The sequence below is a fragment of the Hirundo rustica genome, chromosome 2 (assembly GCF_015227805.2).
Source record: "Hirundo rustica isolate bHirRus1 chromosome 2, bHirRus1.pri.v3, whole genome shotgun sequence".
In the NCBI taxonomy this organism is placed as follows: domain Eukaryota; kingdom Metazoa; phylum Chordata; class Aves; order Passeriformes; family Hirundinidae; genus Hirundo; species Hirundo rustica.
The window spans coordinates 103,240,570-103,267,579 of NC_053451.1; the positions used below are offsets into that span (position 1 = coordinate 103,240,570).

Consider the following 27,010-nt stretch of genomic DNA (forward strand, 5'->3'; position numbering starts at 1 on the left):
GTTAATTATCTCTTAAGCAGTTCCTCTCTAATTCATTGGTAATCTTCTGGTAATGGTAATTTTCCATTTCCATGGATTAATCTTCTGAATTAACAAAATGAAAAGAAGAACATCAGAATCTTACTGATTTGATCATGATGATGAAAGTGAATGAGAGTCCATGACAGCAAACTTTTTGCTGGTTTTTCGTCTCAGACATGTGAGTTGCTAAAGATTCTAGTCATGAACAAGCTGTGTTATTTTTTGTGCGATTGCCATGGTGATCAGGTGGGTTGTGAAGCACACTGAAGGAATAAATACCTTTTCCCAATTTATGAGCTTAGAAGAAAAGGGGAATTTGGGAACTCCCATTAACTGGAAGCTGTCAGGATTTTTCGTGTCTTGCCGGTACCACTCTGCTGTTGGTAAGATTGCAAGGGGAGGGAGCACAGTGGCCCCAGCGTTATCCTGGCTAACTCCTGGTTTCTCCTGTTTGAGCTTGTGGAGTGTCCTTGGTTTGCAGGTGCTGGTGGAGCTTGTCTAATTAACTAGGAAACCTCTGTAGCCTTCTGCCAGTGTCTTGATTTTTATCACAGGACTTTATAGCCATTGCTGGAATTGTGGGGTTTCTCAATGACTGGTTTTTTACCAGTTGACCTTGGTCATTTCTGCTGTACATCCAAAGTGCACACAAACCAAGTAGCATGAAGGGAACGTGAGAAAAATTCTTTACATTCAGTTGAACATTTTTTTATGATCTCCTCTTATTGTTACAGCAATTGGACTAAGAACTCTTGGATTATGCTGTTAACTGAAATTTGCTTGTAATTACTGAGGCTGACATGCAAGGCATAATGTCAGTTTCTGCAAACTGTGGTGTATTTAAGGTGATCACTATTAGTGTGGGGTAGTACAATGGTCTTTATCAGTTATTGCTGTTGGTACAGAAAGAAATAATTCATGTTATTCTGACTGCAGCATTGGTTTAATCTGCTAAAATGGCCATTTATTCATGCAATACTCTGCTGTTTAATCCCTAAAGTAGAGTTTAAGGGAATATGGAACTGGATCATATGGGAGGGTATTTAATACAGTAAAAATACTTACTATATATAGGAGCAGTGAATTAGACTTGAGAGGCTGTGCTAGAGTTGCTGCGGGGAATAATATCTATCATAAATTTCATTATTATTGCTCTGTATAGACAAGCCCAGCAGCACGTGTGGTAGAAACATAAGACTTTTAACTTCGGTTTGCTTTCTTAATATGAATGCTATCCAAGTTAACAAGACCTTAATGTCTTCCCTGTGAAGTTTATAGTTTGACCTGTAGAATTAGTAATTACAGTACTGAAGTCATTGAGGTGATTGATTGTTATTATGTGCTGGGTTTTAAAGGTTTTCATGCCAGAAAGGGAAAATTTGTAGTTATTTTGAAGATAGGTGATTATTTGGATCCCTCAATTTTATTTTTTTTCAGGACAAAGCTGTGTAGAGAAAAACGTGAGTGTTGAAGAATCTTCTACAAAAACTAACACCAGGATGGAATGCAGCCTTAGTGTCTGTTTCCTTGGGTGCTCAGATGCAAATTGATTTGCCTATCAAGTTTAAGTGGCCCAAGGAGATAGGAACTAAGAGAGACATCAGTGCAGTACATACTGAGATACAAATATAACTCAGGATTTTGCTGAAATCTGGATAATGAAAAATGGTATTGCCAGTATTTAACTGGTGTGGGTGATCAAATATAGTTTTCTTTTTTCCAAGGCTTTCATTTCAAGTTTAAATTTAACTAAGCTGTGAAACAGGTTCCATGATCTATATTTAAGCAGTATTTAACAGCTGAGGATGCTGGTCCCAAATACCATTCTTTAAATGGTTGCATAGCATTTCCCTTTTCACAGGAACACAAAGGAAGTTCCAAAATTGAATCTGATAATTTTAAATTACATAATTACAAGCAGAATTTCTAAATTTTATTAGGAAAATGTGCAGTCACAAGTATTTCTTTTGCTTTCTTCATTTGCTGTAGAGATATTGTTATGTGATCCCTACTAATCATGCTAATATAGACAGTGATGCTAAACCTTAAGAGAAATAAGTATTGAGGATGAACGCTGAATCATATTTTCTTGGCAGATATACAAATCCAATTATCAATATTAATCTGCAATGTTGATCCATGAAACAGAATTGGTTAGTGCTTTTCAGGGTCATGAAAGGCAACATAGCATCACCCAGAAATAAGTTTTGAAGGCTGTGGTGGGAGAATGTGCCCAGTCTCTACTTAGTACAAAACAATATTAAGTGTTTTTTCTTGTGCTGTAGTTTTTTTCTTGTGCCAGTAGAAAACTCCATTACGTAAAACATTTTAGAAAGCCCAGGAATCTGTGATAAAAGCGGACATAAGAGGCTAGGGTTTTCTGAGGGCTTATCCCAGTGCCATTTTTACTAATGAAACTTCTGCTCCCGTCAGGTAATCCTGAAAATGTCCAAGTAAGCAACTGGCATTCTTCAAGTTAAATTACATTCACATCTGTTTTAAGTCTGTATCAGTTTGCTGATCTAAGTTTTGTGGTAAAGAAATTACACCCATGCAATACCTAATGAATTGCAGTACTTCAGAAGGGAGTGGTTCCCCCACCCCATATGTAGGATTTTAAACACTTTCCTTGGGTAATTGCCTTTCATTTTACAGCTCATTATCTTTCCCTCTTTTTTCTGTTGTTGGGCTTTTGTTTGGTTACAATTTTCCTTTATTTAATTCTTTCCTGTTGCGCTACAAAAAACCCAATCAGTTCTTGATTGCAGATCTCTCATCTTTGTTAAACTAGGGAAACTCTAGTATATCCGTGATATTGCATGAACTGATCTTTTAATCTGCTTTCTTTCATTTCACTAAGTGTAACTTCTGAAGAAGCTTTTTTTTGCAGGAAAGAAATGCTTGGGTAACTGAAACAGGTTTCTTGATATGGCCTTAAGCTTAAGGACAGACAACAGTTTAAGGAATTTACAAAAAAACCCAAAAGATAAACCCTCCAAAAACCCAAACTGACAAAAAACCCCAAACCCCACAAACAAAAAATCCAGACAAGAAGCTTAGATCCTGGTTTAGCATTTGTGCAAGGTGTGGGGTTTTTTCAAGACCACTGCCTACAATCCATAGGCTCATAGTCAATCTTTTTTAAAAATTAATTTAAAGGTTGAGGCATATGCATTTTAAGCAGTCTTTTGTTTATCTTGCAGTGCCAGTTTTGTTACTAAAAGGAGGAGCAACACCAGTTCCACATTATTTATCATACTGAATTCATCCCTTTCTGTTTGTCTCAGATCTCCTCTCTAAGTGGAACAAAGCCTTCATGAATATCATGGTTGTCAGCTTGAAATTTGTAAATTTGAGAACTGAATACTGTACCACTACTCATATTCTGTGATATATACTGATCTAGAGATAAAAAGTGCGGTTTATTGGTTTAGAATAGATGTTGATATGTATACGAGATTTTCTAAGCTTACTTTTAAAAAGTGATGTTTATTTAACGAAGACACAAAAAGGATAAATTGAAACATCTGGTCTTGCTAGTTCTTCAGATGGTTCTGGGTTTGTTGGGTTGGATTTTTTTTAATACATAGGTCTGGAACTCTCTATAATTAAGGTTTCCGAAGCTTCCCCTTTGGATCCTACTTTTAAATTGCTTATAACATTTGTCAAATGCATCTGGGCTTTTTTTTTTTTTCCTTCTCTCCACTTTCCCTATGCTGGATGACTGCCTCAGCCTGATTATTTTATGGATTTTCACATGCTTTGGTTCTGACTCGTATTTAATTAAAGCCAAAACAGTTAATTGTTGAAAAAGAAGCTACTTTAGAAGCAAAAAAAAAAAAAAAAAAAAAAAAACACCCAAAAAAAACCCCACACACAAAAACCCCACAAAAAAACCCACACACAAAAAAACCCCACAAAGTTTTCTTTTAAAGTGCTGTTAGAGTATCTAATAAGGGATGGAAGAGTCACCTTCTCATGATTCTCAGAGTCACCTACACTCAAGATTTCACAAATAATGATAAAAGCTTGTCCAGGTTTCATACACTTAAAAAAAAAGAAAAAAAAATCCTGTTTGAATGTTATTATTGCTGTTTGGAATTTAGAAGTTACCAGGATCCAAAGATGAAAAGCCTGAGGACACTACTGATTTAACTTAGTAGAGTGGCTGATCTTAAGATACAGGATAATGGTGTGGGAAGGGGAAGAAGAGAAGGTATTTGAGGGCAAGATAAAGATCGCTTATTGAGAAGAAGATGTAAGAGACCAAAGCTGAGAGCAAAGGGAGTCTGCTCTAATGCCAGGTGTTTGAAAGGGAATTTCTTCTTTTTCCTCTGCTGTGAGGCTTGGTGGCAAGCTATGTCTCTCCTCCCTTTCTAGGGATCTGATCACAGAATCACGGAGTGGCTGAGGTTGGAGGGGGATTCTTCAGGTGCTTCAGTCCAACCCCCATGCTCCAGCAGGGGCACCTAGAGTCAGTTGCTCAGATCCATGTCCAGGTGACTTTTGGGCATCCTCAAGGGCAGACACACCACAACCTCTGTGGAGAAACCTGTGCTAAGGCCCAGTCACCTCAGCAGTGGTTTCCTGGTGTTCAGAGGGAACCTCATGTTTTCCCATTTGAGGCCATTGCCACTGGTCCTGCTGCTGGGCACCACTCAAAAACTTCTTGTGGAAGCTGAGATTTCAGTGGGAGCTATGTTTGAATGACAGTGATGGGCCTGGGGCAGTCAGAGACTCTGACTGGCTTTTCAACTCTCTATAAGCATCGTGCAGAATGAGTTCATGTGCTCCTCCAGGCCCTACACACCACCTGGAAAACCTACACAGAGGTGTATGAATGTGTCCACATAGGCAAATTGTTAAAAGTATTCCTGTATCGAAATAGAATAAAAGAAAAAAAAAAAAAAAATTAGGGTGCCTGGGTCTTCTTAATTTGTGGCCTGTATTTGCTCATATGCTTTCAAAAATCATATGATTGTATACCCACAATAAACAGGAGTTAAAAATGAAATATGGAGTAACTTATACATTTTGCAGCATGAGCAAAAATCAAAAAAGAAAACAGCAGTGTTTGCAGTGTTTGAGCACTGATAGGAGAGGAAGGTTGTTTGCTTTCTCATAGGCTCTGAGTGTCTTGATCACTGTAGGGTACAAGTGCTTGGTACAGCTCTCTGATTCTGTGTTCTGCTTGGAAAGGTGAGTGACTTCAGTGCATATAGTGTTTAAAATACATTTTAGTGTTAAGTAGTTTAGTTTTTAGCATTTCATTTTGTGCTTCAGCTTTTTACTCTTCTTGAAACTGGTTATGGTAATGAGTGATGTACATGGTTGGAAAATCCTGCTTAAGCTATGAATATGAGAACCCAGAGCAGAATAACAGAAGAATCTTTCCATGCTGTACAGGCTTTTTTGGTACCATATGTTTTATGGGATTTAAGTGTATTTCCATTTGGAAATAATTAAATCTATTGACTTGTTCGTCATGTGCTAGAACTTCTTGAACTTAATTCCAGAAACTTCCTGTCTATGCAACTGGCTTATTTGTACTAACTTCCTTTGTTTATTAGAGGGTATGGTTAATCAGTTGGAGAATAGAGATAATTTAATTTTTCTTAGATGATATTCAGGAAATTTGGCTGCACCTTAATATGGTTGGTTTAGTTTTTGGGGGTTTTTTTAATCTGAATGAATGGTTGTCCCAATACAGGTCTTTCATATGGTTAAATGAAGAAAAGGTAATTGTCTACTTTTTTGAATGCTGTAGGGTTTTTAAGAAATCAAAATGCTATATTTATATTCTCAGGATGTTTCATAATGCTCCAGTGTATTTATGTCATCCTATAAGTCTTAAATATTGAACTTAATATAGGAATATTCTACCTCAAGTATTAGAATAATGTTATCCTTTACACTAGGAAGGGAGGGATGGATAATGACATTGTAGATGTATATTGTGTATTTTTGTGGGGATGCTGATCAATTGTTATGCTTTTTTTTTGCTTCTTCCAGTTCCCTCATCACTGTAACTTAATGATCTATATTTAGTTAGGCATTGAAACATATACCCAGATTTAAGTCCGTGACATGGCAAACACACTTGCAGCTGTTTAAAAACTAAGTGCATTTACTGCTTTTTAAAAGAGCTTCTGTCTTTGTCATTCTTTTTTTGAGCTAATCACTGTTGCATTGGAGCGCAAGTAGCGAATTTTTCTTTTTGTTTGCACAACAGGTAAAACTTTTACCACTGTGATTGCTGTGCTATGAAAAAATATTTGTAATGCTGCTAATCTGTTAGTGATACAGGACAGACCTAGTCACCTCTGTTAGATACAGAGTTAGAAGTCAATCTTCAATTTGTAGTGTGGAATCTTTAAATGTTAACCTAGGCTAGGGTAAGAGGCGGTATGTAAGAATAGCTAGCTTGATCTGTGATTTGTCTTTGCTGACATGAGGCTTGAGTTGTCATCCAGGAAGAGAAAACAGTGGCGGTATTCTGTAAAAAGTTTCAAGCAATTCTCTTGGAATAATTGTTTGAAAGAGCATTAATAATTTGGCAACCTGGAATCCAGATGGCAAAGCTACTTTGGAGTGTCCCCTTGAGCCTGCTGTGATGGTGGCCTAAAGGCAGAGCAGAGTTTATTTTGGAAAAAAAAAAACAAAAAAAAAAAAACACAAAAAAACCCAAACAAACAAAAAAAATCCCCTCTGTTCTCTATCCTTCTTGTGTAAAATCTGCACTGGAAAATAATATAATAGGTTTATTGCAAAGGTTTTTGGAAGTAGTAACTTATTTCAAAGAAGAAAGCTAAATAAGTGTGTTTGGATTTCTTCTTTAAAAATGTTGTATGTAAACAAATAAAATAGATTTGTGTAAAAACTTTTAAACTAGAACTGGTTTTTGACCCTTGACTAATAGAGGTGGTAGAAATAGGGATTTGTGATTGGCTGTGGGTACTTGGATTTGCAGACAACTTTATCTGGATCAGGAGCAACTAGAATTGAGTATCAGGATGTATCCTGAAACATTATTGTATTCTCGCAAATATTTGTGGACACTTTTGTTAGTTTTGATTTTCTATTCAATGATGTTCTTTGAATACAAAGCTTGTGATGTACTTCACAGGCTTCTATAACAGTAAGGATGATAACAAATCCATTCTCAAACACCATAAAATAATATTAGGGTGTTTTACTCTTTAAACACTATCATGATAGAGACTATCTTAATGGTGAGGCCTCAGCCAAGTTATGTTGTCTTCTTTGTGAGTGGGCTGACCCCTGCAAGAGCTACTTTCACAAACCAAGAAACTATGTTTTCTGTGTCTGCAAGGTTCATAAATTTTTATTAGATTTTCTGCCTTGATTTGGGATAAGAGCTTTTTAGAAGGGCATTTATTTTTATTTTTCCTTTAAGGAATTGATGATCTTTTCCCACTGTTATTTTTGATGCTACATGGAAATTTTCATAAAGTAGAGCCCTGAAGACTTTTAACTGGAAAATATGCTGGAGAAAGAGGAGGGCAAATAACAAAGGTTAAGACATGAAAAAACTTGCAGAAAATTTGCATAGATAATACTGAAACACCCTCACCCGAAGAATCTGTTGAACTAACTTGAGAGTTAATATTAATTTTAATAAATAAATAGATGTCCTTTAAATTACTCCCAGAATGATGTGTAGATTTCAGTCAAAATCCGCATAAACTGAGAAAGGGGATGTGTTCTATCACATTTTCTCATATTAAAAAAAATGAAATATTAAAAATTGTAGCGTCTTGGAACACTTTTCTCTTAGATGAAGTCAACAAGGATATATTACAGCTCAGATGGAATCTTTTGCTGATATTATTGGGTACCTTTTTGCCTACACTGTATTGACCTGACAGTCATTGCAGCAATCCAAAGCTAGTTATTTGTTGCTGTGTCATGTATAATGAGATTTTTGGGAGATTTGATTGCAAAGATAAGAGATAACTCAAAAATTGGCATGTGCTTGCATTTGGATTTTTTTTTCCTCCTCTGAATTCAGTAGTAGCTTTTGTGAAGGCTTGTTCTTTTCTAAAAGGTGCTCTACACACCTGTATATATACTGAATGCTCCTTTCCATGTATACTGTGTTCATTATTTGAAAATTGCAGTCAGTCATTTTGTAACTGCAAAAATAAATGGTAAACTGTGCAAAATTAATATCAGCAGTACACCTCATCATAAAATACTGTGCTATTTTGAAGAAAAATTAGGCCTATAGTAGTATTGTATGACTAACGCATAAAAATAAATACCATATGTCTTGCAAAATATCATCTGTTCTCTTGTAATGGAACTTTGTCATTGCCTTTTTCTTAGTGTACCTATGAATTTAGTTGACTGTAGTCCCTCTGTAGTCCCCAGTTGTTGTTCTGGCTATTGATGAAGTTACTTTAGAGCATAATCTGTGGGGTTTTTTCCTCTTTTCGACAGAACAACATGAAAATTCTTGAAGGCAGATTATTTTTCTTGGGCCTGTAGAAAGCACAGGCTTTATAAAATCTGGCATGCAGAATTTCCAGTCGTCCATTTCTGTTATGGGTTGTTCAAATGGATTGAGCTGCAAGTTCCTAGGAAGTCTCGCTAGCAATGGGGGAACACCTGAGAAAGCATCTCGCAGTCTCTATTGATCTTTTTCGATTATTCAGCTCACCTGCACCCTAGCTTGTTTGTTGTGTACTGACCTCATTTAAACAGGAGAAACTAAGAAAGCACAGGGCCTTCAGAATGGTAATTTCTGTATCTTGATTTGCAGATTTCAGGAGGTCCCCAGTTGACTACTGAGGTTCTTACCTGAGTGCAAAGGAAGAAGCTAATGAGCTAGCATGACACCGAAGAAAATAGATGAGACTCCAGTTCATTGCAGAGAAAAAAACCTTGATTATCCTTTAGAGATTTTTCAAAACTAATTGTGTACCATTAGACAAGCAGTTAAGAGGATGAGATGGAATGAAACTGAGAAGTACTTTTGTAGACTTCAGTTTTGTTAATATAGGCATATTATAGTAGGTTTGGTTGATATTGGGAGGCAGTGCCAGAAATTGGAAAAATCCAAAGTAGCAAACTTTGGGTAGTTGAATGTGCTTATTGTTAAATGTGAGTGAATAGTGTTCAGTACAGAAGCTCCCTTGCACTCTTAAATTTGTTGATTTGGTTTGGGTTTGGGTTTTGTGTGAATTGTTTTCTTTGCCATTGCTCATTTGTGCTGTAAACGTGATACAGGTTTTGTTGTGGTGGTTGTTTGGTTGGTTTTGGTGATTTATTTTTTGCTCTGGATTCCCCAGTCAAAGTCTGCCATCATGTTGTTCTAGTTTGTCTTGTTCGAAATGCTCCCCAAAGATAATAAGGATTATAGCCTGAGTTCTGAGCAGTCTGATTGAATGACTTTTGTCCCACTTTTAACTGGAGCAGAGCAGGCTTTGCTCTTCTACTTACTCCCTTCCAGCCACGTATCTTCTATAGTTCTAATGTAGTGCACCTCCTTCTTATAGCTCACATGCTCACTCTTGGAAACTGAGATTTTTTCACAGTCTGGGTGTGGTTATGGGTTTGCCATAGCGACATTCTCAAAGACAAATGCTTCTTTACATTTTCTCTCATACTACTGTGTATACTATAAAGTTTGTATGTATTTTTTATAAATATATATGTGTGTGTTTAAAAAATATACACTATGGGGAAGATGTGCATCACTATTTTACTGAAATGATGGATTGTTACGTGCTGTGTAGGGATGATAAGATTAGATTGAACAGTATCTCTAAAGGTGCTATAAGACTACCACTGTTATACTCCCACTACCCAAAGCTTCTGTTTATATTTCTCCTTTAAGGTAACTTTGTGGAGGGAATATTAAGATTGTATGGCTTCTCTGACCCAGGTTTTGGAGCTGTTTTTTTCTTTACTGCAGGGAAAAAAAAGGAGGTTATAACCTTAGTAGGACATGGGACTGTGACCCTGGGAAGGCAATGCGGAGGACTAGAGCCTTGTGTTCTTATTTCCTGTTATGTGAAAGTTAATTGGATGGTGTTAATTGAAGGCTTGTCAAGGTTTTGGTTCATTTTCTGTGGAGTTTAATAAACACTAGAGCCTCTAGTGACACAGCAGTCCTTTACTCGTCAGTGGCCTTTTGCTGGCGATCCTCAGTGGTCTCTTGCTGATTCATGTGCAGAGTATGTGACGCTCATTGTGCGAAGAATTTTTTGAGGGTGAAAAATTTTTGTCACTTCAAAAACTGATTTGGATAATATCCAGAAGAAAAACTGAAGTAGTCTTGGAGGTTTTGTTTGGTTGGTTTTTGTTTGATTTTTGTGTGTGTGTAGTTTTGTTGGGTTTTTTGTTGTTGTTGCGGGTTTTTTGTTTTGTTTTCCTTCTGTTGTAGAAGTTATGTGAGTAAAGACAGCATGGTAGTGTACTTTGGTAGGCAGTAGATGCTGAGATCCTTACTGTACTGAGGATAGGGAATTCTGTAGTTGTATGCCTATGAATTGGATGGAACACACCACCAGTGGCTGATGCTTTGTATTGTGGTGGCTTTGGTTTGTACACTTCTTCTAAGTAGTTTACATAATCTTACTATAAAGCATAATATATTTATTATAATCATTTAAGTACTAGTGCAAGTTTCTACTTGACTTCTTATGGTAGTAGACTTTTAAAAAATATTCTTGATTCCTTTAAATACAGTATTAAATATTACTGGTAAAAGTCTTGATTTTTAGTTTAGTGTAAATCTCCCATCACAACACTTATTTTTAACTAATTAGATAGAAATGAAAATAAATCAGGCTCTACATAGTAAGAGCATGTTTTCCTTGCCAAATTCAAGCTGGCACATTCAGTGTCCAAACAGTTTGTATGAGCTAAGCAGAATAAATTTAAATTGGGCAAAGAACTGCTAAAAGGACACCGACTAAATTAGCCCTGGGTTTTTGTATGAATTACATTTGCATAGTGGGCACTTTACCATGCCTGTGTTACGAGTGAAATAAGTGTTTAGTGTGCTTAAACCTCTAGTTGCCTATATTCTTGAACTCTGAAAGTTTAAAGTTTTCCCACTTTAATTGGACACTTCAGATGGGGTTAAATAGTATTTCTTCTTTTTACTAAACATTCTTGTCAGTGTTTTCCTCAAGTAGACACTCAAACAGCTTTGAGGAGAGGTTGCTTGTATACTGTGTCTTGGGAGGGGATTTCCCTTTTCTCACATGAAAGAAGAGGATGCGAACTATTTTTGATGGCATGCTGCATTTAAAAACTGTGTAGAGATAAGAAATCTTTTACTTCTGCTTCTGGAATAAAGTATTGCAAGATCTCATTGATTCAGATTTTTGGTGCAAATGTATTTATCTTCCTAATAATGGCATTTGACATGTTTTTTAATTATTAATAAAACTATACACTGAACATAAATTAACATAATCTTACTTAGAGAAAGTCCATCAACACTTTAATCAGGCTTAAAATAGTTGCTTTTGTTTGCAGTGTGAATATCTGTGCATATTTCATTAACCTTGCTTAATGTGTTAATGTGCGCTGAGGAGACTTTCAAAATGCCTGAGTTTAACCACATTCCATGTTCTAATTCTGATGTTACTTAGCTGCTACTGCTGCTTAGAGGCTGAACTAGAAGTAAGACCATTACATTTCACTGCCACTGGAGTTAAGGTTATAAATTTATTTAAGCTCTCAGTTGGCTAAGTTCTCAGCTTGCCAAGAAACAAGTTTCTAATAGTTGGAAAATGTGCTGATGGATTCCTCCCCCCTTCCCCCCAATTAATTGAACGGCAAGAGCTAGAATATATTTCTGAAATGAATTGAGAGCTTGTTATTGGAGCAGATTCAAGTACTATATGAAGTTCTTCTAAGAGAAGAAAAAAAAAAAAAAAAAGGCTTGCTTTTACATAAGTAAAAGAAAAGGGCTGATACCTCCTCCTCACACCCCCAAGCAAGATCAGAATGGTATTAGATTTTGCCTCTGGTTTTACTTGCAAATTAACAAAAATGGCAGTATAATTTGTGTTCACATCTCATGGCAATAATGACAGACTTTCTATTTTGAGAAATTGACTCTTTTTGTGCTGGAGACAGTTGACATTTTCCTTGTAGTTGTTTCATAAAAGTGAATATTGTTCTCCAATATGCTGGGCAAAGCGTGATGCACGTATCTGTTTTACCCTCATGTGGGTGACGGTCCTTTGTTAATTCATGAGCTGCTGTCTCTACAGGTTTGTAAAGTGTGTAATTTCTTCATTCCAAAGATTTGCTTTATTTTCTATGTAGAGCTTTCAGAAAGCAGTGGTTTGTATCAGTCTTCCAGTCCACTGGTATATGAGAAATCTGTTTTTCTTGGCGCTTTTTCTGCACTGCAAAAATGTCACTTATTACTGTAATAGCATAGCCTTTTATACAAAATCTTCCAACCATGGAGGAAGATGTCCATCGGACCATTTCTTCATTTTTGTAGAGTTTACCTTTTGAACTTCGACTAAAAATAGGAAGTAAATTACCTTTTTCTTGCTTGATCTGGTTAATCTAGGGTCTGTTTAAAAGTGCTAAAAAGAGATTAAGTTATGGTTTCAGTGAAGCTTTTTGGCTTATATATGATTTATTTCTAGAAAGTAGAAAGAGCAGAAGAGGTAATCCGTTTAATTCACAATTCTTTCAATAAAGACAAGAAAAGTGGTCATTTAGTTGAACTTCTAAGAAATTAGATTTGCTGGAAGAAGGACTTTGTCCCCTGTCATTAGGAGTAGGTGTACACATATGTACATTTCTCTGTGTGTGTGTATATATAAAATCCGCAGAGATAAGAAAAAAATGTTTGACCTTGTGTGTCTGTGTAGCAAGGGTATTTGCGAGGAATTTTGGGCAGCAGTTTGCATGAGAACCAGTTAAAAATTTGCCAGGCTTATCTCTGGCAAAATTGGTCAAGCCCTTATTTTGTTGAGCTGAGTGAAGAGTAGTCTTGTTTGAAAAACCCAAAAGAACTTCCACAAAATACCCCAACATAAATATGAGATATTGTGCTGGGGAGGGTGAGGAATTGGGGAATTTTAAATGAGAGGACAAAGCAAATGAAAGAAAAGCATAATAAATCTGAATCATAGTCTGGACTAAAAGACCCATAGTCAAAGACATGTTGTGTTAAAACTTTTTCTGGTTGAATTTCTTGAAGAAGACAAAGGTATTGCACACCCCCACCCTTATGATAGCAGTAAGTCTTTTTGCTCCCGCATTTTTTTTCCCCTCCCTTGAAAATGAGCATTTTAGACTGTTTTATTCTCCTTCTAACAAAGTTAACTTTTTGTGCAGAAGAAGTTGTTTAAAGTTCTGAAATTTTACTAAATAAGGAAACTTACTCTTTTTTTTTTTTGTATTCTGACTTTCTGGAAAAAACCCTAAACAACAACAGCACCACCCCCCCCACACCCCCCCATTCATAGAATAACAATAAAAAAATTTATGTCCATTTTACATTACAGCCAGCTAACTAGATTTATTCTTTTAAAACAATAAGAAAGCAGGCAGAGAATATAGCCTTTTTTTTAACCTTTATTCTGTATTAACAAAAGAGAAGAGAAGGTGGCTTCTAAAGTTGGGTACTTAATGCAAATTCTTTCCCTTGCATAAGCTACAGAGCAATTGAACATAACACTGTCATTAAAACTGACTCATAGCATTCAACAGAAGGTGTGTTTCAAGCTTTAAAAGTGTTAAGAGAATTACTGCAGTCTAGTAAATACCTTGCAGTGGGAAAAAGTACTTGAGCTGCATTTTGTTGCAAAATGTTGTGCTAATTATTTTGAAAGTATTTTGTTTTCTAAAATTATCTGACCATGCAAGCAGAGAAATAAGAGTTATTCTAAAGTGTAAAGTATTTTGAAAAATTGATGGAAATAGACTGCGAAATTAATTTAACATCCATATTATAAATTTCAGCTCAGGATGGAGACTCTTTACATGATTTGATTGTCTTTTAGCTCTCTTCATTGTGACTGGGGGGGGGGAGATTTGACTCCTATATATATATATATATATATATATATATTAGAAAAATATCTCTCTCTGCAGCAGTAGGTGTTCAGCTCTGTAAATTGGTGTTTTGGTGGGTTTTGTTTGGTTGGGCCTTTTGACATATTAGTGGAGGGGAATATAAAATGCATATCTAGCACCACAAAAAGGCCTAAATGTTAAACTTACATTTAAATTAGTTTAGTATGCAGCCTCAGCAATAAAGAAAGTGATATAAAACAAAGGAGGTTACAAGAATTATTTCTGACTTTTTGTCTGAGCAAATAGCATATCAGCCATTCTATCTGGATTCCAAAGGAAGGTGGAGATTATTCTTCTGATGTTAGAAAGGCACAAAGAGAACATTAGTGGAAAGAAACAATATGGCGTGGTTAAAACTTGCATGTCTCCCAGCCTGCTGAGCAGTGGCTGCCTTGGTTGGATGTGCTGGCTTAGACCTGGGGTCAGTGTGCTGCTGTTCTGTGATTGCTGCCTGTGGTGGGTAAGGAAATGTCTTGATAAGCTGGATGAAGCTAGCTCCTCGATGACCAGTATTTAAGCCTGTCAATATATGTATATGGTTTGTACAGCTTTGTATTGCAAGCAAATGACGGCTGTTTCATCTTTGATTTAGGGTCTGTCACCTCAGCATCTCCCTAGCAGCCTTTGTCAGCAGTGATAACTGAACTTTGGCAAGTTCTGTTTAACCCTCTGAGATACAGTAAGCCCTATATTGTTGCCAGCCTTTGTTTTCCTGGTAGTTTTGGAAAAACTTTTCTTTTGAAGAAATAAATGGCAGCATTTTTCTGGGTGTACACTTCTGTACATTCATATCTCCCAAGTTACTTTTATTTCCCTGAATATTAGAAGTCTGTTTCTACAAGAAGTAGCTAGATATATAAGAAACAAGAAAGTCAGTTATGCAAATATTGACTTTTGTATGCTGCAAGTCTGTCTTTTTTTATAAACTAATATAAATCTCAAGTATCATGATGAACTCATTACTCATGCCTGAAGCTTCTTGTCCTTAGAATTTTGTTTTCTTCTTTCGTTTCAGAACTTCTCCATATGCCAGCCTTTTACTGTCTTCTCCCATGATTCCCTGGAGTGGCTTCTCTGTTCTTCTTCCCTCACCCACCCTTCTTGCCCTTTGCCAGGAGCATTGCCTTCCCTCTTTTTTCCTTTCTCCTCCTCCCACCCTCCACACTCCATAATTAAACTTGGAAGACTCAAAGGATAGAAAAACACATGAAGGAGGAAAATCAGGATTATGAGGTTTTTTTATTACCTTTCTTCTGGTGGGTCTGCCAGCATTATTTACTGTTTAGATGCATCTCCTTTTTCTCAGGACCTGTTTTTCAGGTCCTCTTTTGGGTCACTTACGTATCCAGACATGCTTTTGCTGTCATGGGAATCTCTCAGCAAGAAGCTGTCAGCATAGCAGGAGACGCTCTGCTTGAGTTGCCTTTTTCTGTGGGAGAAAGGCCATCTATCTGCCATTTCCTATTTATGTTTAAATATTTTTCCATTGATACCTAAACTTCTAATCTGGATGATTCTTCTCTCTTTTTGGGGGGTTTTTTGGTTGTTGTTGTTTTGTTTGTTTGTTTTGTTTTGTTTTCTTATGTAGCTCATAGATTTTTGACAGATTAATAGTATGGACAAAAATACTAGTTAAGCAAAGTTCATTGGTTATGAATGTTTTACCAGTGTATTGATGGTGGTTGATGAAGATACAGAGAAAGTACAGACTGCATTTGTGTTAAGAAAGATTGTCTGAATGTTTGTACTTCTATTAGGATCGTTTTTGTGTTATGTGAGATTTAAAATAATTTCTTTTTTTTTCTTTTAACTATGAAATGAAAACCACTAGGCTCAAATCAAAAGATGAGCTATTACTTAATTTGTTTGTTTAAAGTGATTATGGAAGCTGGCATTGAAATAACATTGTTCATTATTTAAAAAAAAAAAAAATACTACATCCTGTTTCCAGAAATGAATCAAATTACCTTCAAATTACCTCCTAGGGTTTTTTAAAGTTTTTTCCTAAGTTTTCTGGTAAGACTTTCACTTACTTTAAGATATTTTACCACAGCAATGCTGTTCATGCAAAGGATTATTTACCATAGCATGGTTTCAAACATTAAATCTTAAATTAAATGTTATTTTATAACACCACCAGAGGCCTTCAACATAGGAAAAAGTTTCCTCATCAAAGAGCTTAACATCTAATTAAAGACAAGACTTAAGAATGTAACTAACCGTTGAAATAAGCAGGAGAGGAAAAGAGAATATCCATCCTGATTACGTCTTTACAATTAGGAATCTGTGAGGGGTTGACCTTGGCTGTCCAATGTCACCAGAGTGACTCTGTTTACTCTCCTCCTCGGAGCATCACAAAGGGCTTGGGTTGGAAGGGACCTCAGTGATTGTCTTGTTCCAACTCCCTCTCCCCAGGGTCTTTCCAATGCTGGAAAATTGCTCTCGGCTTGTCTGTAGGAAAGGCGCTCCGGCGCTCTTTGTGTGTGGTCTCCTCCGTACCTGCTCGAATGTGTTCATGTTTCTCTTGTGCTGAGGACCCTAGAGCTGGACGCAGCACCACAGCTGGGATCTCATGAGGGCAGACTAGAGTGGCAGAATCCCCTCCCTCGACCTGCTGGCTGGGCTGCTTTTGCTGCAGCCCAGTGTTCCTGAGTGCACACTGTTGGCTCACGTCCAGCTTTTCATCCACAGGAGCCCCCAAGTCCTTCTCTGCAGTGACTCTCTCAGTGACTTCTCACTGTCCTGTGTTCATGTCTGGGTTTGCCCTGACCCAGGTGCTGCACCATGCACTTGGATTTGTTGAACTTCATGAGGTTCTCATGGGCCCACTCCTCATGTTTTTCCAGGTCCCTCTGGATGCCGTGTTGTCCTGTTGTGTCATCTGTAACACTCAGCTTCATGTCATCTGTGAACTTGCTGAAGTGCGCTCAACCTCACTGTCTAGGTCATTGATAAAGGTATCAAAGTGCACTGGACTCAGGACAGAGACCTGAGGAACATCACTCATCACCAACTTCCAACTGGAACTTGGAGCCATTGACCACTCTTGGTTGCATCCAACCAGCCAATTCCTCATGTGTCCTTGGCTGGACAGGAGAGAGATAGTATAATGAGTATTTATTTTTCCGCTGCTTTTGGATGAGATCACCAAATTAAATTTATGCCTTTGTTTCTCTACTTTTTTTTTTTTTTTTTCCTCCTCTACTGGAAAATCGCTTACACATATTGCAAAATGAGTTGGTCACTTTATCTTCCAAAAATGTTTGTAGTAATTTAGCAAACTGAAGTTCTGAAGAACTAGAACACCTGAAGGTGTTCTAGGTGGCTCAGCATGAGGACATCTGTCATCACAAGTCAACACTCTGTTGCTGTCCTTTCTCTGCAGTGGATTTGCACTGAACACAAACTTTATTTCAGAGTTTTCAGTTTAATGTTCGGATTCCTCCCTCAAATTGTCTTTGATACATGATTCAGTGCTGCAGCTGTTTCTGTGGTGTGACATTCCAGAATACTCTAAGCTTTTATCCTCTGCTTCAAGGAAGCTTATGTTAATAAGTTGTTACATTAAAAACAGTTAACAATTAACAAATGCTGTTAATTTAGTGGAATTGTTAGTTGATGGGGTTTTTTTTCTCTTCATCTGGACTGTGAATCTTTTTTATTGAACTTCATCTTACTGTGATGGTCATAACCTCTTAATGCAGTCTGAGCCACTTTGGAGATTAGTCTTCTTGACTTGGGTTTTACTTAATTGATTTATTCACCTTTGTAAGTTTAATGTTTTGGGTTTTTTTCCAACTAGAAAGCATAGCAAAACTCACCTTGAATTTAAACATGGTTTGTGTTCAGTTCCTCTGATAACTTTAAAAAGCCCCAACTATGAGGTGTAAAATAAGCACATCTTGGTACACATAAGTACACTTTTAGTACTGATCATACTCAGTTAAATTCCTAACTGGTAAAATTGGAGCAAATGCCTTGTAATAGAGTTTCACACACTGAAATAGTAGCATTATCTTCAGATGAAATTTAATATGGGGAGATGTTTCTGTAAATTTTAATTTCTTTGGGTTTTTTTAACCAATCTGCTTTGAGATTGATGGAATTAGTCTTTTTCTAAGTAAGAAATAAGTCCAACCTAAAAAAAAAATTACAAAATCATCCAGCACTCCCCCACAAAACCTCACTCTACACCATTTGTCCACCATGTAGTTTAATCACTTGTAATGACTTTACTGACAGTTTTCTTTAAACATGCTCCTGTGCATATGCTTGCATACTAATATGAATTTATTCTTGAAATGACCTGTCTTTGCATATTAGAACCATTAGCTGTTGATTTGCTTCTTTTTGTCCTTTTTTAAAAACTTTTGATGGCATTCTTTTCAGGGTTAACTTTGTATAAGGTAGATCAGTGTTATTTAAATAAAATGTTTCTAATTATTTGCTTGGAAAATGCATGAAGAAGCAATGATAAATAATTTTATAGTGTAATTAGAATGCAGTTCTGTTCATTTGCATGCATTGTATTTTCTTATTAATTTAGTACTAATTTTGGGGGGCCCCCCCCCTCATGCTTTGGTTTGTTCTGTGTATTTGGTATGCCCTTTTCAGGGAAAAAGGGATTTCTTGGTGTTGGTTTTTGGAGTTTTTTTCCCTACTTGGTTCAGATAGTGAACCAGTCATCTGTATTTAATTATATGCTTGAAGTTTGCAAGAAGAGTAGTCATTGCAGTTGTGTTGACCGGCATTAGAATGCCCGCAGAATTTAGTTTCAGCATTTGTTTGCTATTTACAAATATTTCTTATTCACCTTTACTTTTATGTATTCTTACGAGAAAGATCCATCTAAGCCAAATACAGTGCAGAGAGGAACATCTGACTTTTAGAATGTGAGTGGGAGTTATTTTTAGAACAATGAAGACAAAACTGGGTTGGAAGGAGGGGGAAACTTTGTCAGATGAGAAGAATTTCAGTCTCACTAAATCACCAGTATGCTTTGTGCGTGCACGCACACAAGGTTCGGTGGCTGATCCAGTTACGAATCAGAGGGCTTTTCCTGAAGTGGCCAGGGCTTCTGCCACTGTCTGTTGTTTTGTCTGCTGCCAGGGCTCGCTCACTCGGGGGCTGCTGCCGCTGTGAGAGGAATCCCGCGGTGCCCGAGGATGCCAGGGAGCGGGCAGCGTGATGGACGCGCTCCGGAGGCCCGTTCCTTCCACAGCTGCCCTGCTGAGCCCAGACTTCAGAGCAGACCTGCTGCCTGGCTGCTTCTAGCATGTCCCCTTCAAGAGAATATATTGTACTTTTCTTGGACCAGAACACCCTCTGCCCTTGTGCCTTTTTTTTTTTTTTTTCCTTCTTATTTCTAAATATGTATCTTCAAACGTTGGAATTGAGCCACAAAGTGAGTCCTGATGTGTAACTGGAAATAGCAGCTTTTTTTTTTTTTTGGGGGGGGGGGTACTTCTAAAGATGAAAAAGTGTCTGCAATATTATTTTGTAATATTATGTTGAGGATTTAAAGTCCATGGCAGACTGTCCAAAATAATATGGGACTAAATCATAGACAACATGACAAATGAATATAGGATATTACTTGGAGGCTAGTGTTCTGGGAAGAGAGAAGGAAAGATTAAAATCAAGAACCAACTTCCAAGGGGACCACTACAAATATTGTGTCAGATAAAGAAACATTAACTTCTTCCGCAGCAAGCTATTCTGTCACAAAATAAAACCTTCTATTATCTAAAAAAAACAAAAATTCCCCCTCTTTGCCTAAGAATATATCGCAAACCAAAGTGCTTTTACTTCAACTACAACTGTTGGGCACTTGGATAGAAATGGAAGTGTAAAGTGTCAGGAGCCTTGTGCCAGAACCTTCAAAGGCTTTGGATTTCCCAGGTCGCTGTTGAGTTTTATCCTCTTCTTCAGAGCTGCCGCAGGTCCAGTGAAACCCACCCAGCATGCGCAAAGACCGGCATCAGCTGCGTAAGAAGCTGTCACACCCACAGTAGACTTACTTGTTCAGGTTCTTACTGGAGAGCAAGACTAAAATGGAAGCAAAATTGTCTTTCCTGTCCTCCTGTTATGACTCATGGGAGCTGCTTTTGTGCTTAGTGCTTTCATAATCAGTCTGCTTATTTGTCAGTATGGTCTTAGAAGCATCCTGCTAAGCACCCACTCTTTTTGAGTTGGCCACAGCTGTTAGGGAAGATCATGAATCCTGTGTTTTAACTCAGAGAAGTGAATTTAGTTCATATTTCCAGGATGAGCTGAATTTATTTTTGAATCTGTACTTGGATACAAAAGGAAGAGCACTCATAGAACAAGATAAAACTAACCAAATGGTTATTGCTGCCCTGGCCCTCAAGTTCAGTTTTTGGTTATTGCTGCCCTGGCCCTCAAGTTCAGTTTTTCTTTAGGGATTTAACCAAACAGGTATCTTTAGTTTTAGGGAACTGATTCACCCTTTTTCCTAGTTGTTTGCTTGCTGAGATGGGTACCTTGTTCAGGTTCTTCCCCCATGCACTCCTGGCCCTGTGACCATGGAGATCTGCTGCCTTTAGGCCCAGTTGTGTGATGATGCTTTCCCTTAATGTATAATCATTCAGATGCATTTGCAGGTTTCAGTTATTTGAACAGATGTTAAAAAGCCCAAAACAGAAAAACCTCAAGCAATTTCTCCAAAAACCAGCAATGGTGAAGTCAGGGTCCAATGTTGATATTAGCAATGTCAAGAAAAGCTTTCTGGAGCTGAATTTTAAAATCTGTGAGTCTGTGCAAGGAACCTTGGTGTTTTGCTTTTACATAATTTGTTCAAGTTTCACAGTTTTCTAAATTTTGTATTTATTTTCACCAGCTGTTTTTTTTCATTCCTAATTTTTTCTTATGAGCAGAGGAGAATCAATTGAAGCTTAGAGTATGAAAACTGGCTTACTATAATTGTTAAGTTCTTGTTGCTTTTTATCTCCTCAGCTTTTTCTTTTGTCAGCTTCCTTGTTGTGGATTTCTTCATATTGTGAAATCTGGATGGTTCTTTCTGCAGAATCTTGTCTCATTTAGGAGGTCTACTGTCCCTCCATAACATGGAAAAATAAAGTCATAGCTTTTTTTCCAAATTAAGGGGTGAGACTGGTACAATGTCACTAGCAGTATGATTGTATTATTTTTTCACTTCATTCCTTAAATCAGAATGGTACTGCTAGCTTCCTCCTTACAGCTTCTCATATACTGAATTTTTTCTTCCTGATCAGTAATTCTTCATAATAGTCCTGACACATTCTTCTGGATCAATAAATCCAGAAAAAAAACTCACCTATTTTCTTTACCCTGTCAGTTGTTTATACTTCTGTAACTGAATTGGGTACTTGTAGCTCTCTAGGGTTTTCCTAAAAAACCTCAATGAATAGAGCTAAATGTATGTTGGGGAGGAAAAGTAAAGGTGCAGAATGATGCATCATTGCTAACAGAAGTGGATAATGCTTCTTCATCCATGTACCTTGTTTGACAGAAGACATGACAGGGTGTGGATTAATGCATAACCATCAAAGACAGATGGTATAAGTTCTTTAGATTTGTATATGGACCCACTGGTTTGGTAGTGCACAGAGGAAAATGCAAACCAGCCTCTAGAAATTTCTAGTTGTGTCCTCTTGGTGAGTAAACATAATAAATAAATAAACAGACTAAGCTTACTTCTTGTTTTAGAAGACCAAGGGGGGAGTTTTATCTGCTGGCAAGAAGCTTGTTTAAAAGCTCATAGATGACTTTGAAGCCAATTAGAAGTTTGTTACTAAGTTCAGGAGGATGCATTCTTTCTGTTATGGTAAATGAAATTAACTGAATACTTGATTTGCAAGATATAGATATACAAAATTACCTGTATTTCTAGAACAGTTGTACTTCCTACATTTTGTGAAGGCAAACATCTACCTCACGTGTTTCATAATTCTCACTAAGTGTCTCTACTAAAATCTATTTATGAAAAAATGCTTCCCCTCTCCACACAGGTATTAATGATTATGAAATAAAGCATAGCATTTCTACTTAGGATTTGAGGCTTTGGATTGAGTGGTTAAGTCTGATGCTTTTGGGTGATGCACTAGAAGGAGTTGTGGAAAAGCAAAGGTTTTTCCTCACCCCTTTAAATTCAATTCGAATTATCAGGTACCATAATGCTGTAGTATTCTGTATGCTCGTTTCAAAAATGTTTGTATGTTTTCTGGGATGTACGTATAAGCCTTACATGCTACTGCAAACCAGCTACTTTTGTATTAAAGTCTCACACTGTTATACTTCTGGATTAAATAAGACTAATTTTTTCATGTTCATCTTACGACATTTCATTTTGCTGAGTTGGCTCTGTGTTTTGTAAAACATCATGGTAATGTTAAGAGCATCTCAGATAGCTGGCTTAAGTAATAAATTGTTGATATCCTGTAAATCTGGCTGCCTTAGAAAGGGATATTTGGAGAATGACTGCTATTTCCCTACTGAGAGGCTTTGAGAAGTAAATGATGGCCTTATTTCCACTTCTGCAAGGGTTATTCTAGCCACCAAGCAACTTAGGAAAACAGACCAGTGTTGCACTCGGTGCAAGGAATGAAACTGTGACAGCTATTGGGTTTTCCTTGCTATTTCCATGTTCAGCTTGAAAGTATCCAGCCTGTTCTCACTAAGTTACAGAATAAAATAATTCTTGCTGTGGATAACTTTCTTGAAATTACTTTTTTTGTTTGAAAGTTTGGTTTAAAGCTTCTAGGTGTTTTTCCTTGTTTTGGTATTAGTTACTCACTCTGACATTCGTAAGACTCTGTGTCATTCATGGGATTTTGAGTTCATGTCACCAGATTCCCTACAACAGTCAGTGGTTTTCAAAACAATCTTAACAAGGCCAGTGCCTTTCAAAAAGCTAAAGAATCCCAAAAAGTGGGTACTACCACTGAACAAATATTTTTAGCAGCTTGAATTTAATCTTTCAGCAGCTTTTGAAGGCAAAGCTCTCAAACAAGCATATACATTTTGTCTAAAGATTAAATGGGTCTAGCTAGTCTGACTTTAATATTTGAATTGTGGCCCAGCTTGAGGCAAGAGAGTTGGGGCAAAAAGTGTTTGGGTATGTTTGGCACTACTGCTGCATGCCACTAGTCATCTTTAACTAGTTTTTCTTTTCATTTCAAGATTAAGTTCTCTTAAAGTGCCCTCAGCAGAATTGGAGCTAGTGCGAAAGAGGTGGGTCACTCGAGTGCAGTTTTCTTTTGGGAGTCCCCCTGTGTGCTTCTGTGATGTCAGTCAGTCTTGATGCACTTTGGGGAGAATTGGCAAAGCTGGTTTTTGTGTTTCTTTGGGCCAGTTGAAGTATGTCACTGATGGTGAGTGAACATTAACAACCCTGAGTTGACAGGGTTTTACCTGTAAGGAATTACATGCAAATGCTTCTCTAGGTGCCATGAATCCAGGGGTAGCAGGGGATCAGTTTTCTGGGGCTCTTCTAATGAAGCGAGAAGGGAAGATGGTACATGATCAGTGGGGAGAAGATGTATAGTATGGAATTTCATAGAGTCATAGAAGGTTAAGACTTAGAGAGGACCTTAAAGATCATCTTCTCCCAACCCTTCTCCCAACTAGGCAGGATGCTCAAGGTCTTATCCAACCTGGCCTTTCCCACTGCTGGGGCTGGGGATCCACAACCTCCCTGCTTTGGGGATTTCAGAAAGGGAGATTAGCTACTTGTAATTCTAACCTTTACTCCCAATAAAAAGCTTGAGTTTATACTGAATAAACTTGCAGAACTGAAAATAGGAAATAAAAATAGTGGATCACAAGCTGCAGGCCTGTATAGCTTTAAGTAGTTTATGAGAAGTTTAGGAATTATTAAGGAGCGACAAAGGAAATTGCATCTAAATTTCTTCTTGAGTTTTTGGTACATTATCGCATAAGTTTCATATATTTAGGAAGTATTGTGAACACTGTGAGGCAGAATGAGAGTGTACAGTGATAACATTAGCAGATAAGTAATCGATTTATCACAAACTAATTTCTGGAAGGACTTATCAGTGAATAATGTTGGGAACTGAAGTAACAGATTTGGTGATGTTACTGAATAGTGCTAATAGAAAGCAATATATATTTTCTGACTTTTACTTTCTTTTTGGCAAGTAATTTTGCTGCTCTGAGCTTGGCTGACCAGTTTTGTTGTGTCTTGCTTACATTGTGGTGGCATTAATGGTTGTTTCAAGGTCTGTGTAGCAGTGTTTCCGCCACTCAGCTGCAGCATGGGGACAGTCGGCTGCGCCCTGTGCCTGGCACCAGCCTGTTCCAGCAGAATGCTGATGCAGCTCAGTGTAGGCTCTGTTCTCATGTTGATGGATGCAACTGAGCAGATGCTCCTGTTTTTCCAGGACCTCTTTTTTTTTTTTTTTCGTTTGTTACTGTAACCAGAAAGTCTGGACAAACAGCAAAGAGGCTTTTGTGAGAAGGAGATGCCAAATGAAATAGGAGGAGAACATATGGAAGGGAAAGGGAAGAGTATTTTGTACAATTCACAAGTGGAGAAAAAATTTATTAATTAAAACAGTAAATTAAACCGCTGAAATAATTAATAAAGGACTGGGCAGCTTTTTTAAAAAATAAAACTAACTAAAAGCAAACCAGAAAACCCCAACTTATCCCTTTAATTTGGAACTCACTGCTTTATTTTCAGATTACTGTGTTTGGTTAACTCTGGAGCTGATTCTAAAATAACAACCCCTCCCCACATGATCTGTCTGTGTCTTGCTGAAGCAAATGTCATTGTGATTCCCCTCCACCCTTGGGTTGTCCTTTTGTTGCGTGTGACCTGGTCAACACTGGGTTTTGGCCAGCACCCCTGGTTTATAGTGAGATCCATTTGTGGGAGCTGAACGCAGCATTATTGGGTCACACTCACCCATTACACATAACTTAATTAAATGTACTCACTTCCATCCTGCCATCTCATTCTTCACGAGTAGTTCTGTCCTTGAATAGCTGAATTGTAAAGGTGATATATTTCCAATTCATGGGGAAACCATTTTAGGGTTTTTCTTTCCCCATTTTTGCTTGTGGGATATATGCTTTTTATATGAAGGGATCAAATGCAGTCTGAATTAGTAAACCCAAAATTTGATGGGTCTTGTTTATCAAGCTTCTAATAGGATAGCACAGAAGTGGTGAGCCTAAAACAGACCAAAAAACTTTCTTTTTTACCCTGCGTATACTTGATTTGAAAAATTACTTCAATGTTCGGGGAGCATGGAAAAAGCTCTTTGAAAACATTTTTTTTCTGTTTACCACATTTTTTAAATAAGCAGGTAATGGAAATAATATAAAAATCTCATTTTTAGTCAGCCTAGCAAATTAATTGCCTTTATTTTTTTTTTTAATAATCACAGAAAATAGTAGTAGAAACCTATTTTCTCCTGTAGCTTGTTCTTTCTGCCATATCCTTTTTGTCATTACAGTGGACAAATAAGAAATTAACTAAACAAAATTTGTTTTTATACCTCGCTGTCAACGTACACCAAGCAGACCCTAAATATTTGAAAGCATATTTTTGCTTACTGAGGTAGTTCCTGTGTCAACATTTTTGTTTCCTTCTGTTCTGTAGAAAATTAACTTTATGCCAGTTAGTTATTACTGTAATAGAGATCCTGTGTTTGGGATTACAATGCCAGCTGTTGTGTCAGATGTATGGCCTCATAAGATTCTGTCCATAATACCTGCTGCTAAGCTCTCCTGATCATAAAATGAGGAAGTAAATTAATTGTCTGTTAGAACTGTTAGACCATGTTGGTGTGATGTCTGTATACCATTGCTTTCTCTTACTGAAATAAATCAAAGTACTAATTATATTATTTTCTGTTCTTTCCGCAGGAAGCTATTGATTGTCTAGAAATTAAACGAGGGCGTGAGAAGTCTGATTGATCAAGGTGGAAGTTTTTTTTCCAAGAGCCTTTTCACAACTGCCTTTTGCAAAATCTTCCGACGGTCCCATTAGTGCCATGCTTTGTGGCTCTCACCGTAAGAGGAATTTGTCTTGATGAAGATTCCTAACATTGGTAATGTGATGAATAAATTTGAGATCCTTGGGGTTGTAGGTGAAGGTAAGTAGTATCTTAATAAAAGATTAATTAGAATTTTATATGTATTTGACTTAGTCCTCTTGATGATAAGAAGTTACCAACGGCAGAATTTTTCTTGTATGTGTTTATTATCTATAGCTTCTGCTAATTATCTTGTCAGATGGATGGAGAAGTTTGGAAGCTGAAAGGAAGGGAAGAGAAATAGAACAGTTTTGTGGGGGCTTGAGGGTTTTTTTCGTTGTTATTTTCCTTTTAAAAGTTGAATATATTGATTTCTCATTAGTGGTAATAGGGAGATTCAAGTTACCAAACTTACCTGCAAGCATATTTTTTTTAAAAAAAACTTCAGTGCTTTAAAATCCATTTACTTTTGAGGAATTTTTATGAAATTGTTTCAGTGTACAAAGATTTAGTACCTGTATATGCAAGTTCTGGGTAATAATACTGAAGAACAATGTTACTTCTAAGTTAGGAGGTTGCTGAACACTGTTTTATCTTGCCACTTTTAATTCTTCTCTGCTTTTAGATGGCTTATCTCTCATTCTCTTCGTTTCAGGAGCCTATGGCGTTGTACTTAAATGCAGACACAAGGTAAGTGAATTGCTTTTAAGTCAGAGGGAAATGGTGTTTGAGTGAAGCAATGACTTTTAATGAGAACTAACATGTTAATATGTATGAGACATGGCATCTGGGGTGGATTTTTCTTGCAGTCAGTTACTTAGCAGCAATCTTAATTGCAAGTTGCAGAGGAAGTGGCTATATCTAGTACCAAATCTCTTTTTTTTTTGTGTTCAGTATTTGTC

The 27,010-nt window shown here is 37.1% G+C and overlaps 1 protein-coding gene across 4 annotated transcripts in view; it reads left to right on the plus strand.

Annotated features, from left to right (window-relative positions):
• CDKL5 (cyclin dependent kinase like 5) overlaps positions 1-27,010 on the plus strand; it is a 123,322-nt gene that overhangs the window by 21,816 nt on the left and 74,496 nt on the right. Inside the window, exons 2-4 of one of the 4 annotated variants that reach the window (XM_040091241.1) lie at positions 16,953-17,063; positions 25,999-26,228; positions 26,764-26,798. In XM_040091241.1, the coding sequence (XP_039947175.1) occupies positions 26,165-26,228; positions 26,764-26,798 (99 nt within the window). In that variant the 5' untranslated portion in view covers positions 16,953-17,063; positions 25,999-26,164. Of the gene's footprint in view, positions 1-15,319; positions 15,363-16,952; positions 17,064-19,470; positions 19,511-25,998; positions 26,229-26,763; positions 26,799-27,010 lie in introns of those variants that run through there. The other 3 variants (XM_040091259.2, XM_040091251.1, XM_040091232.2) reach the window with 3 other exon arrangements.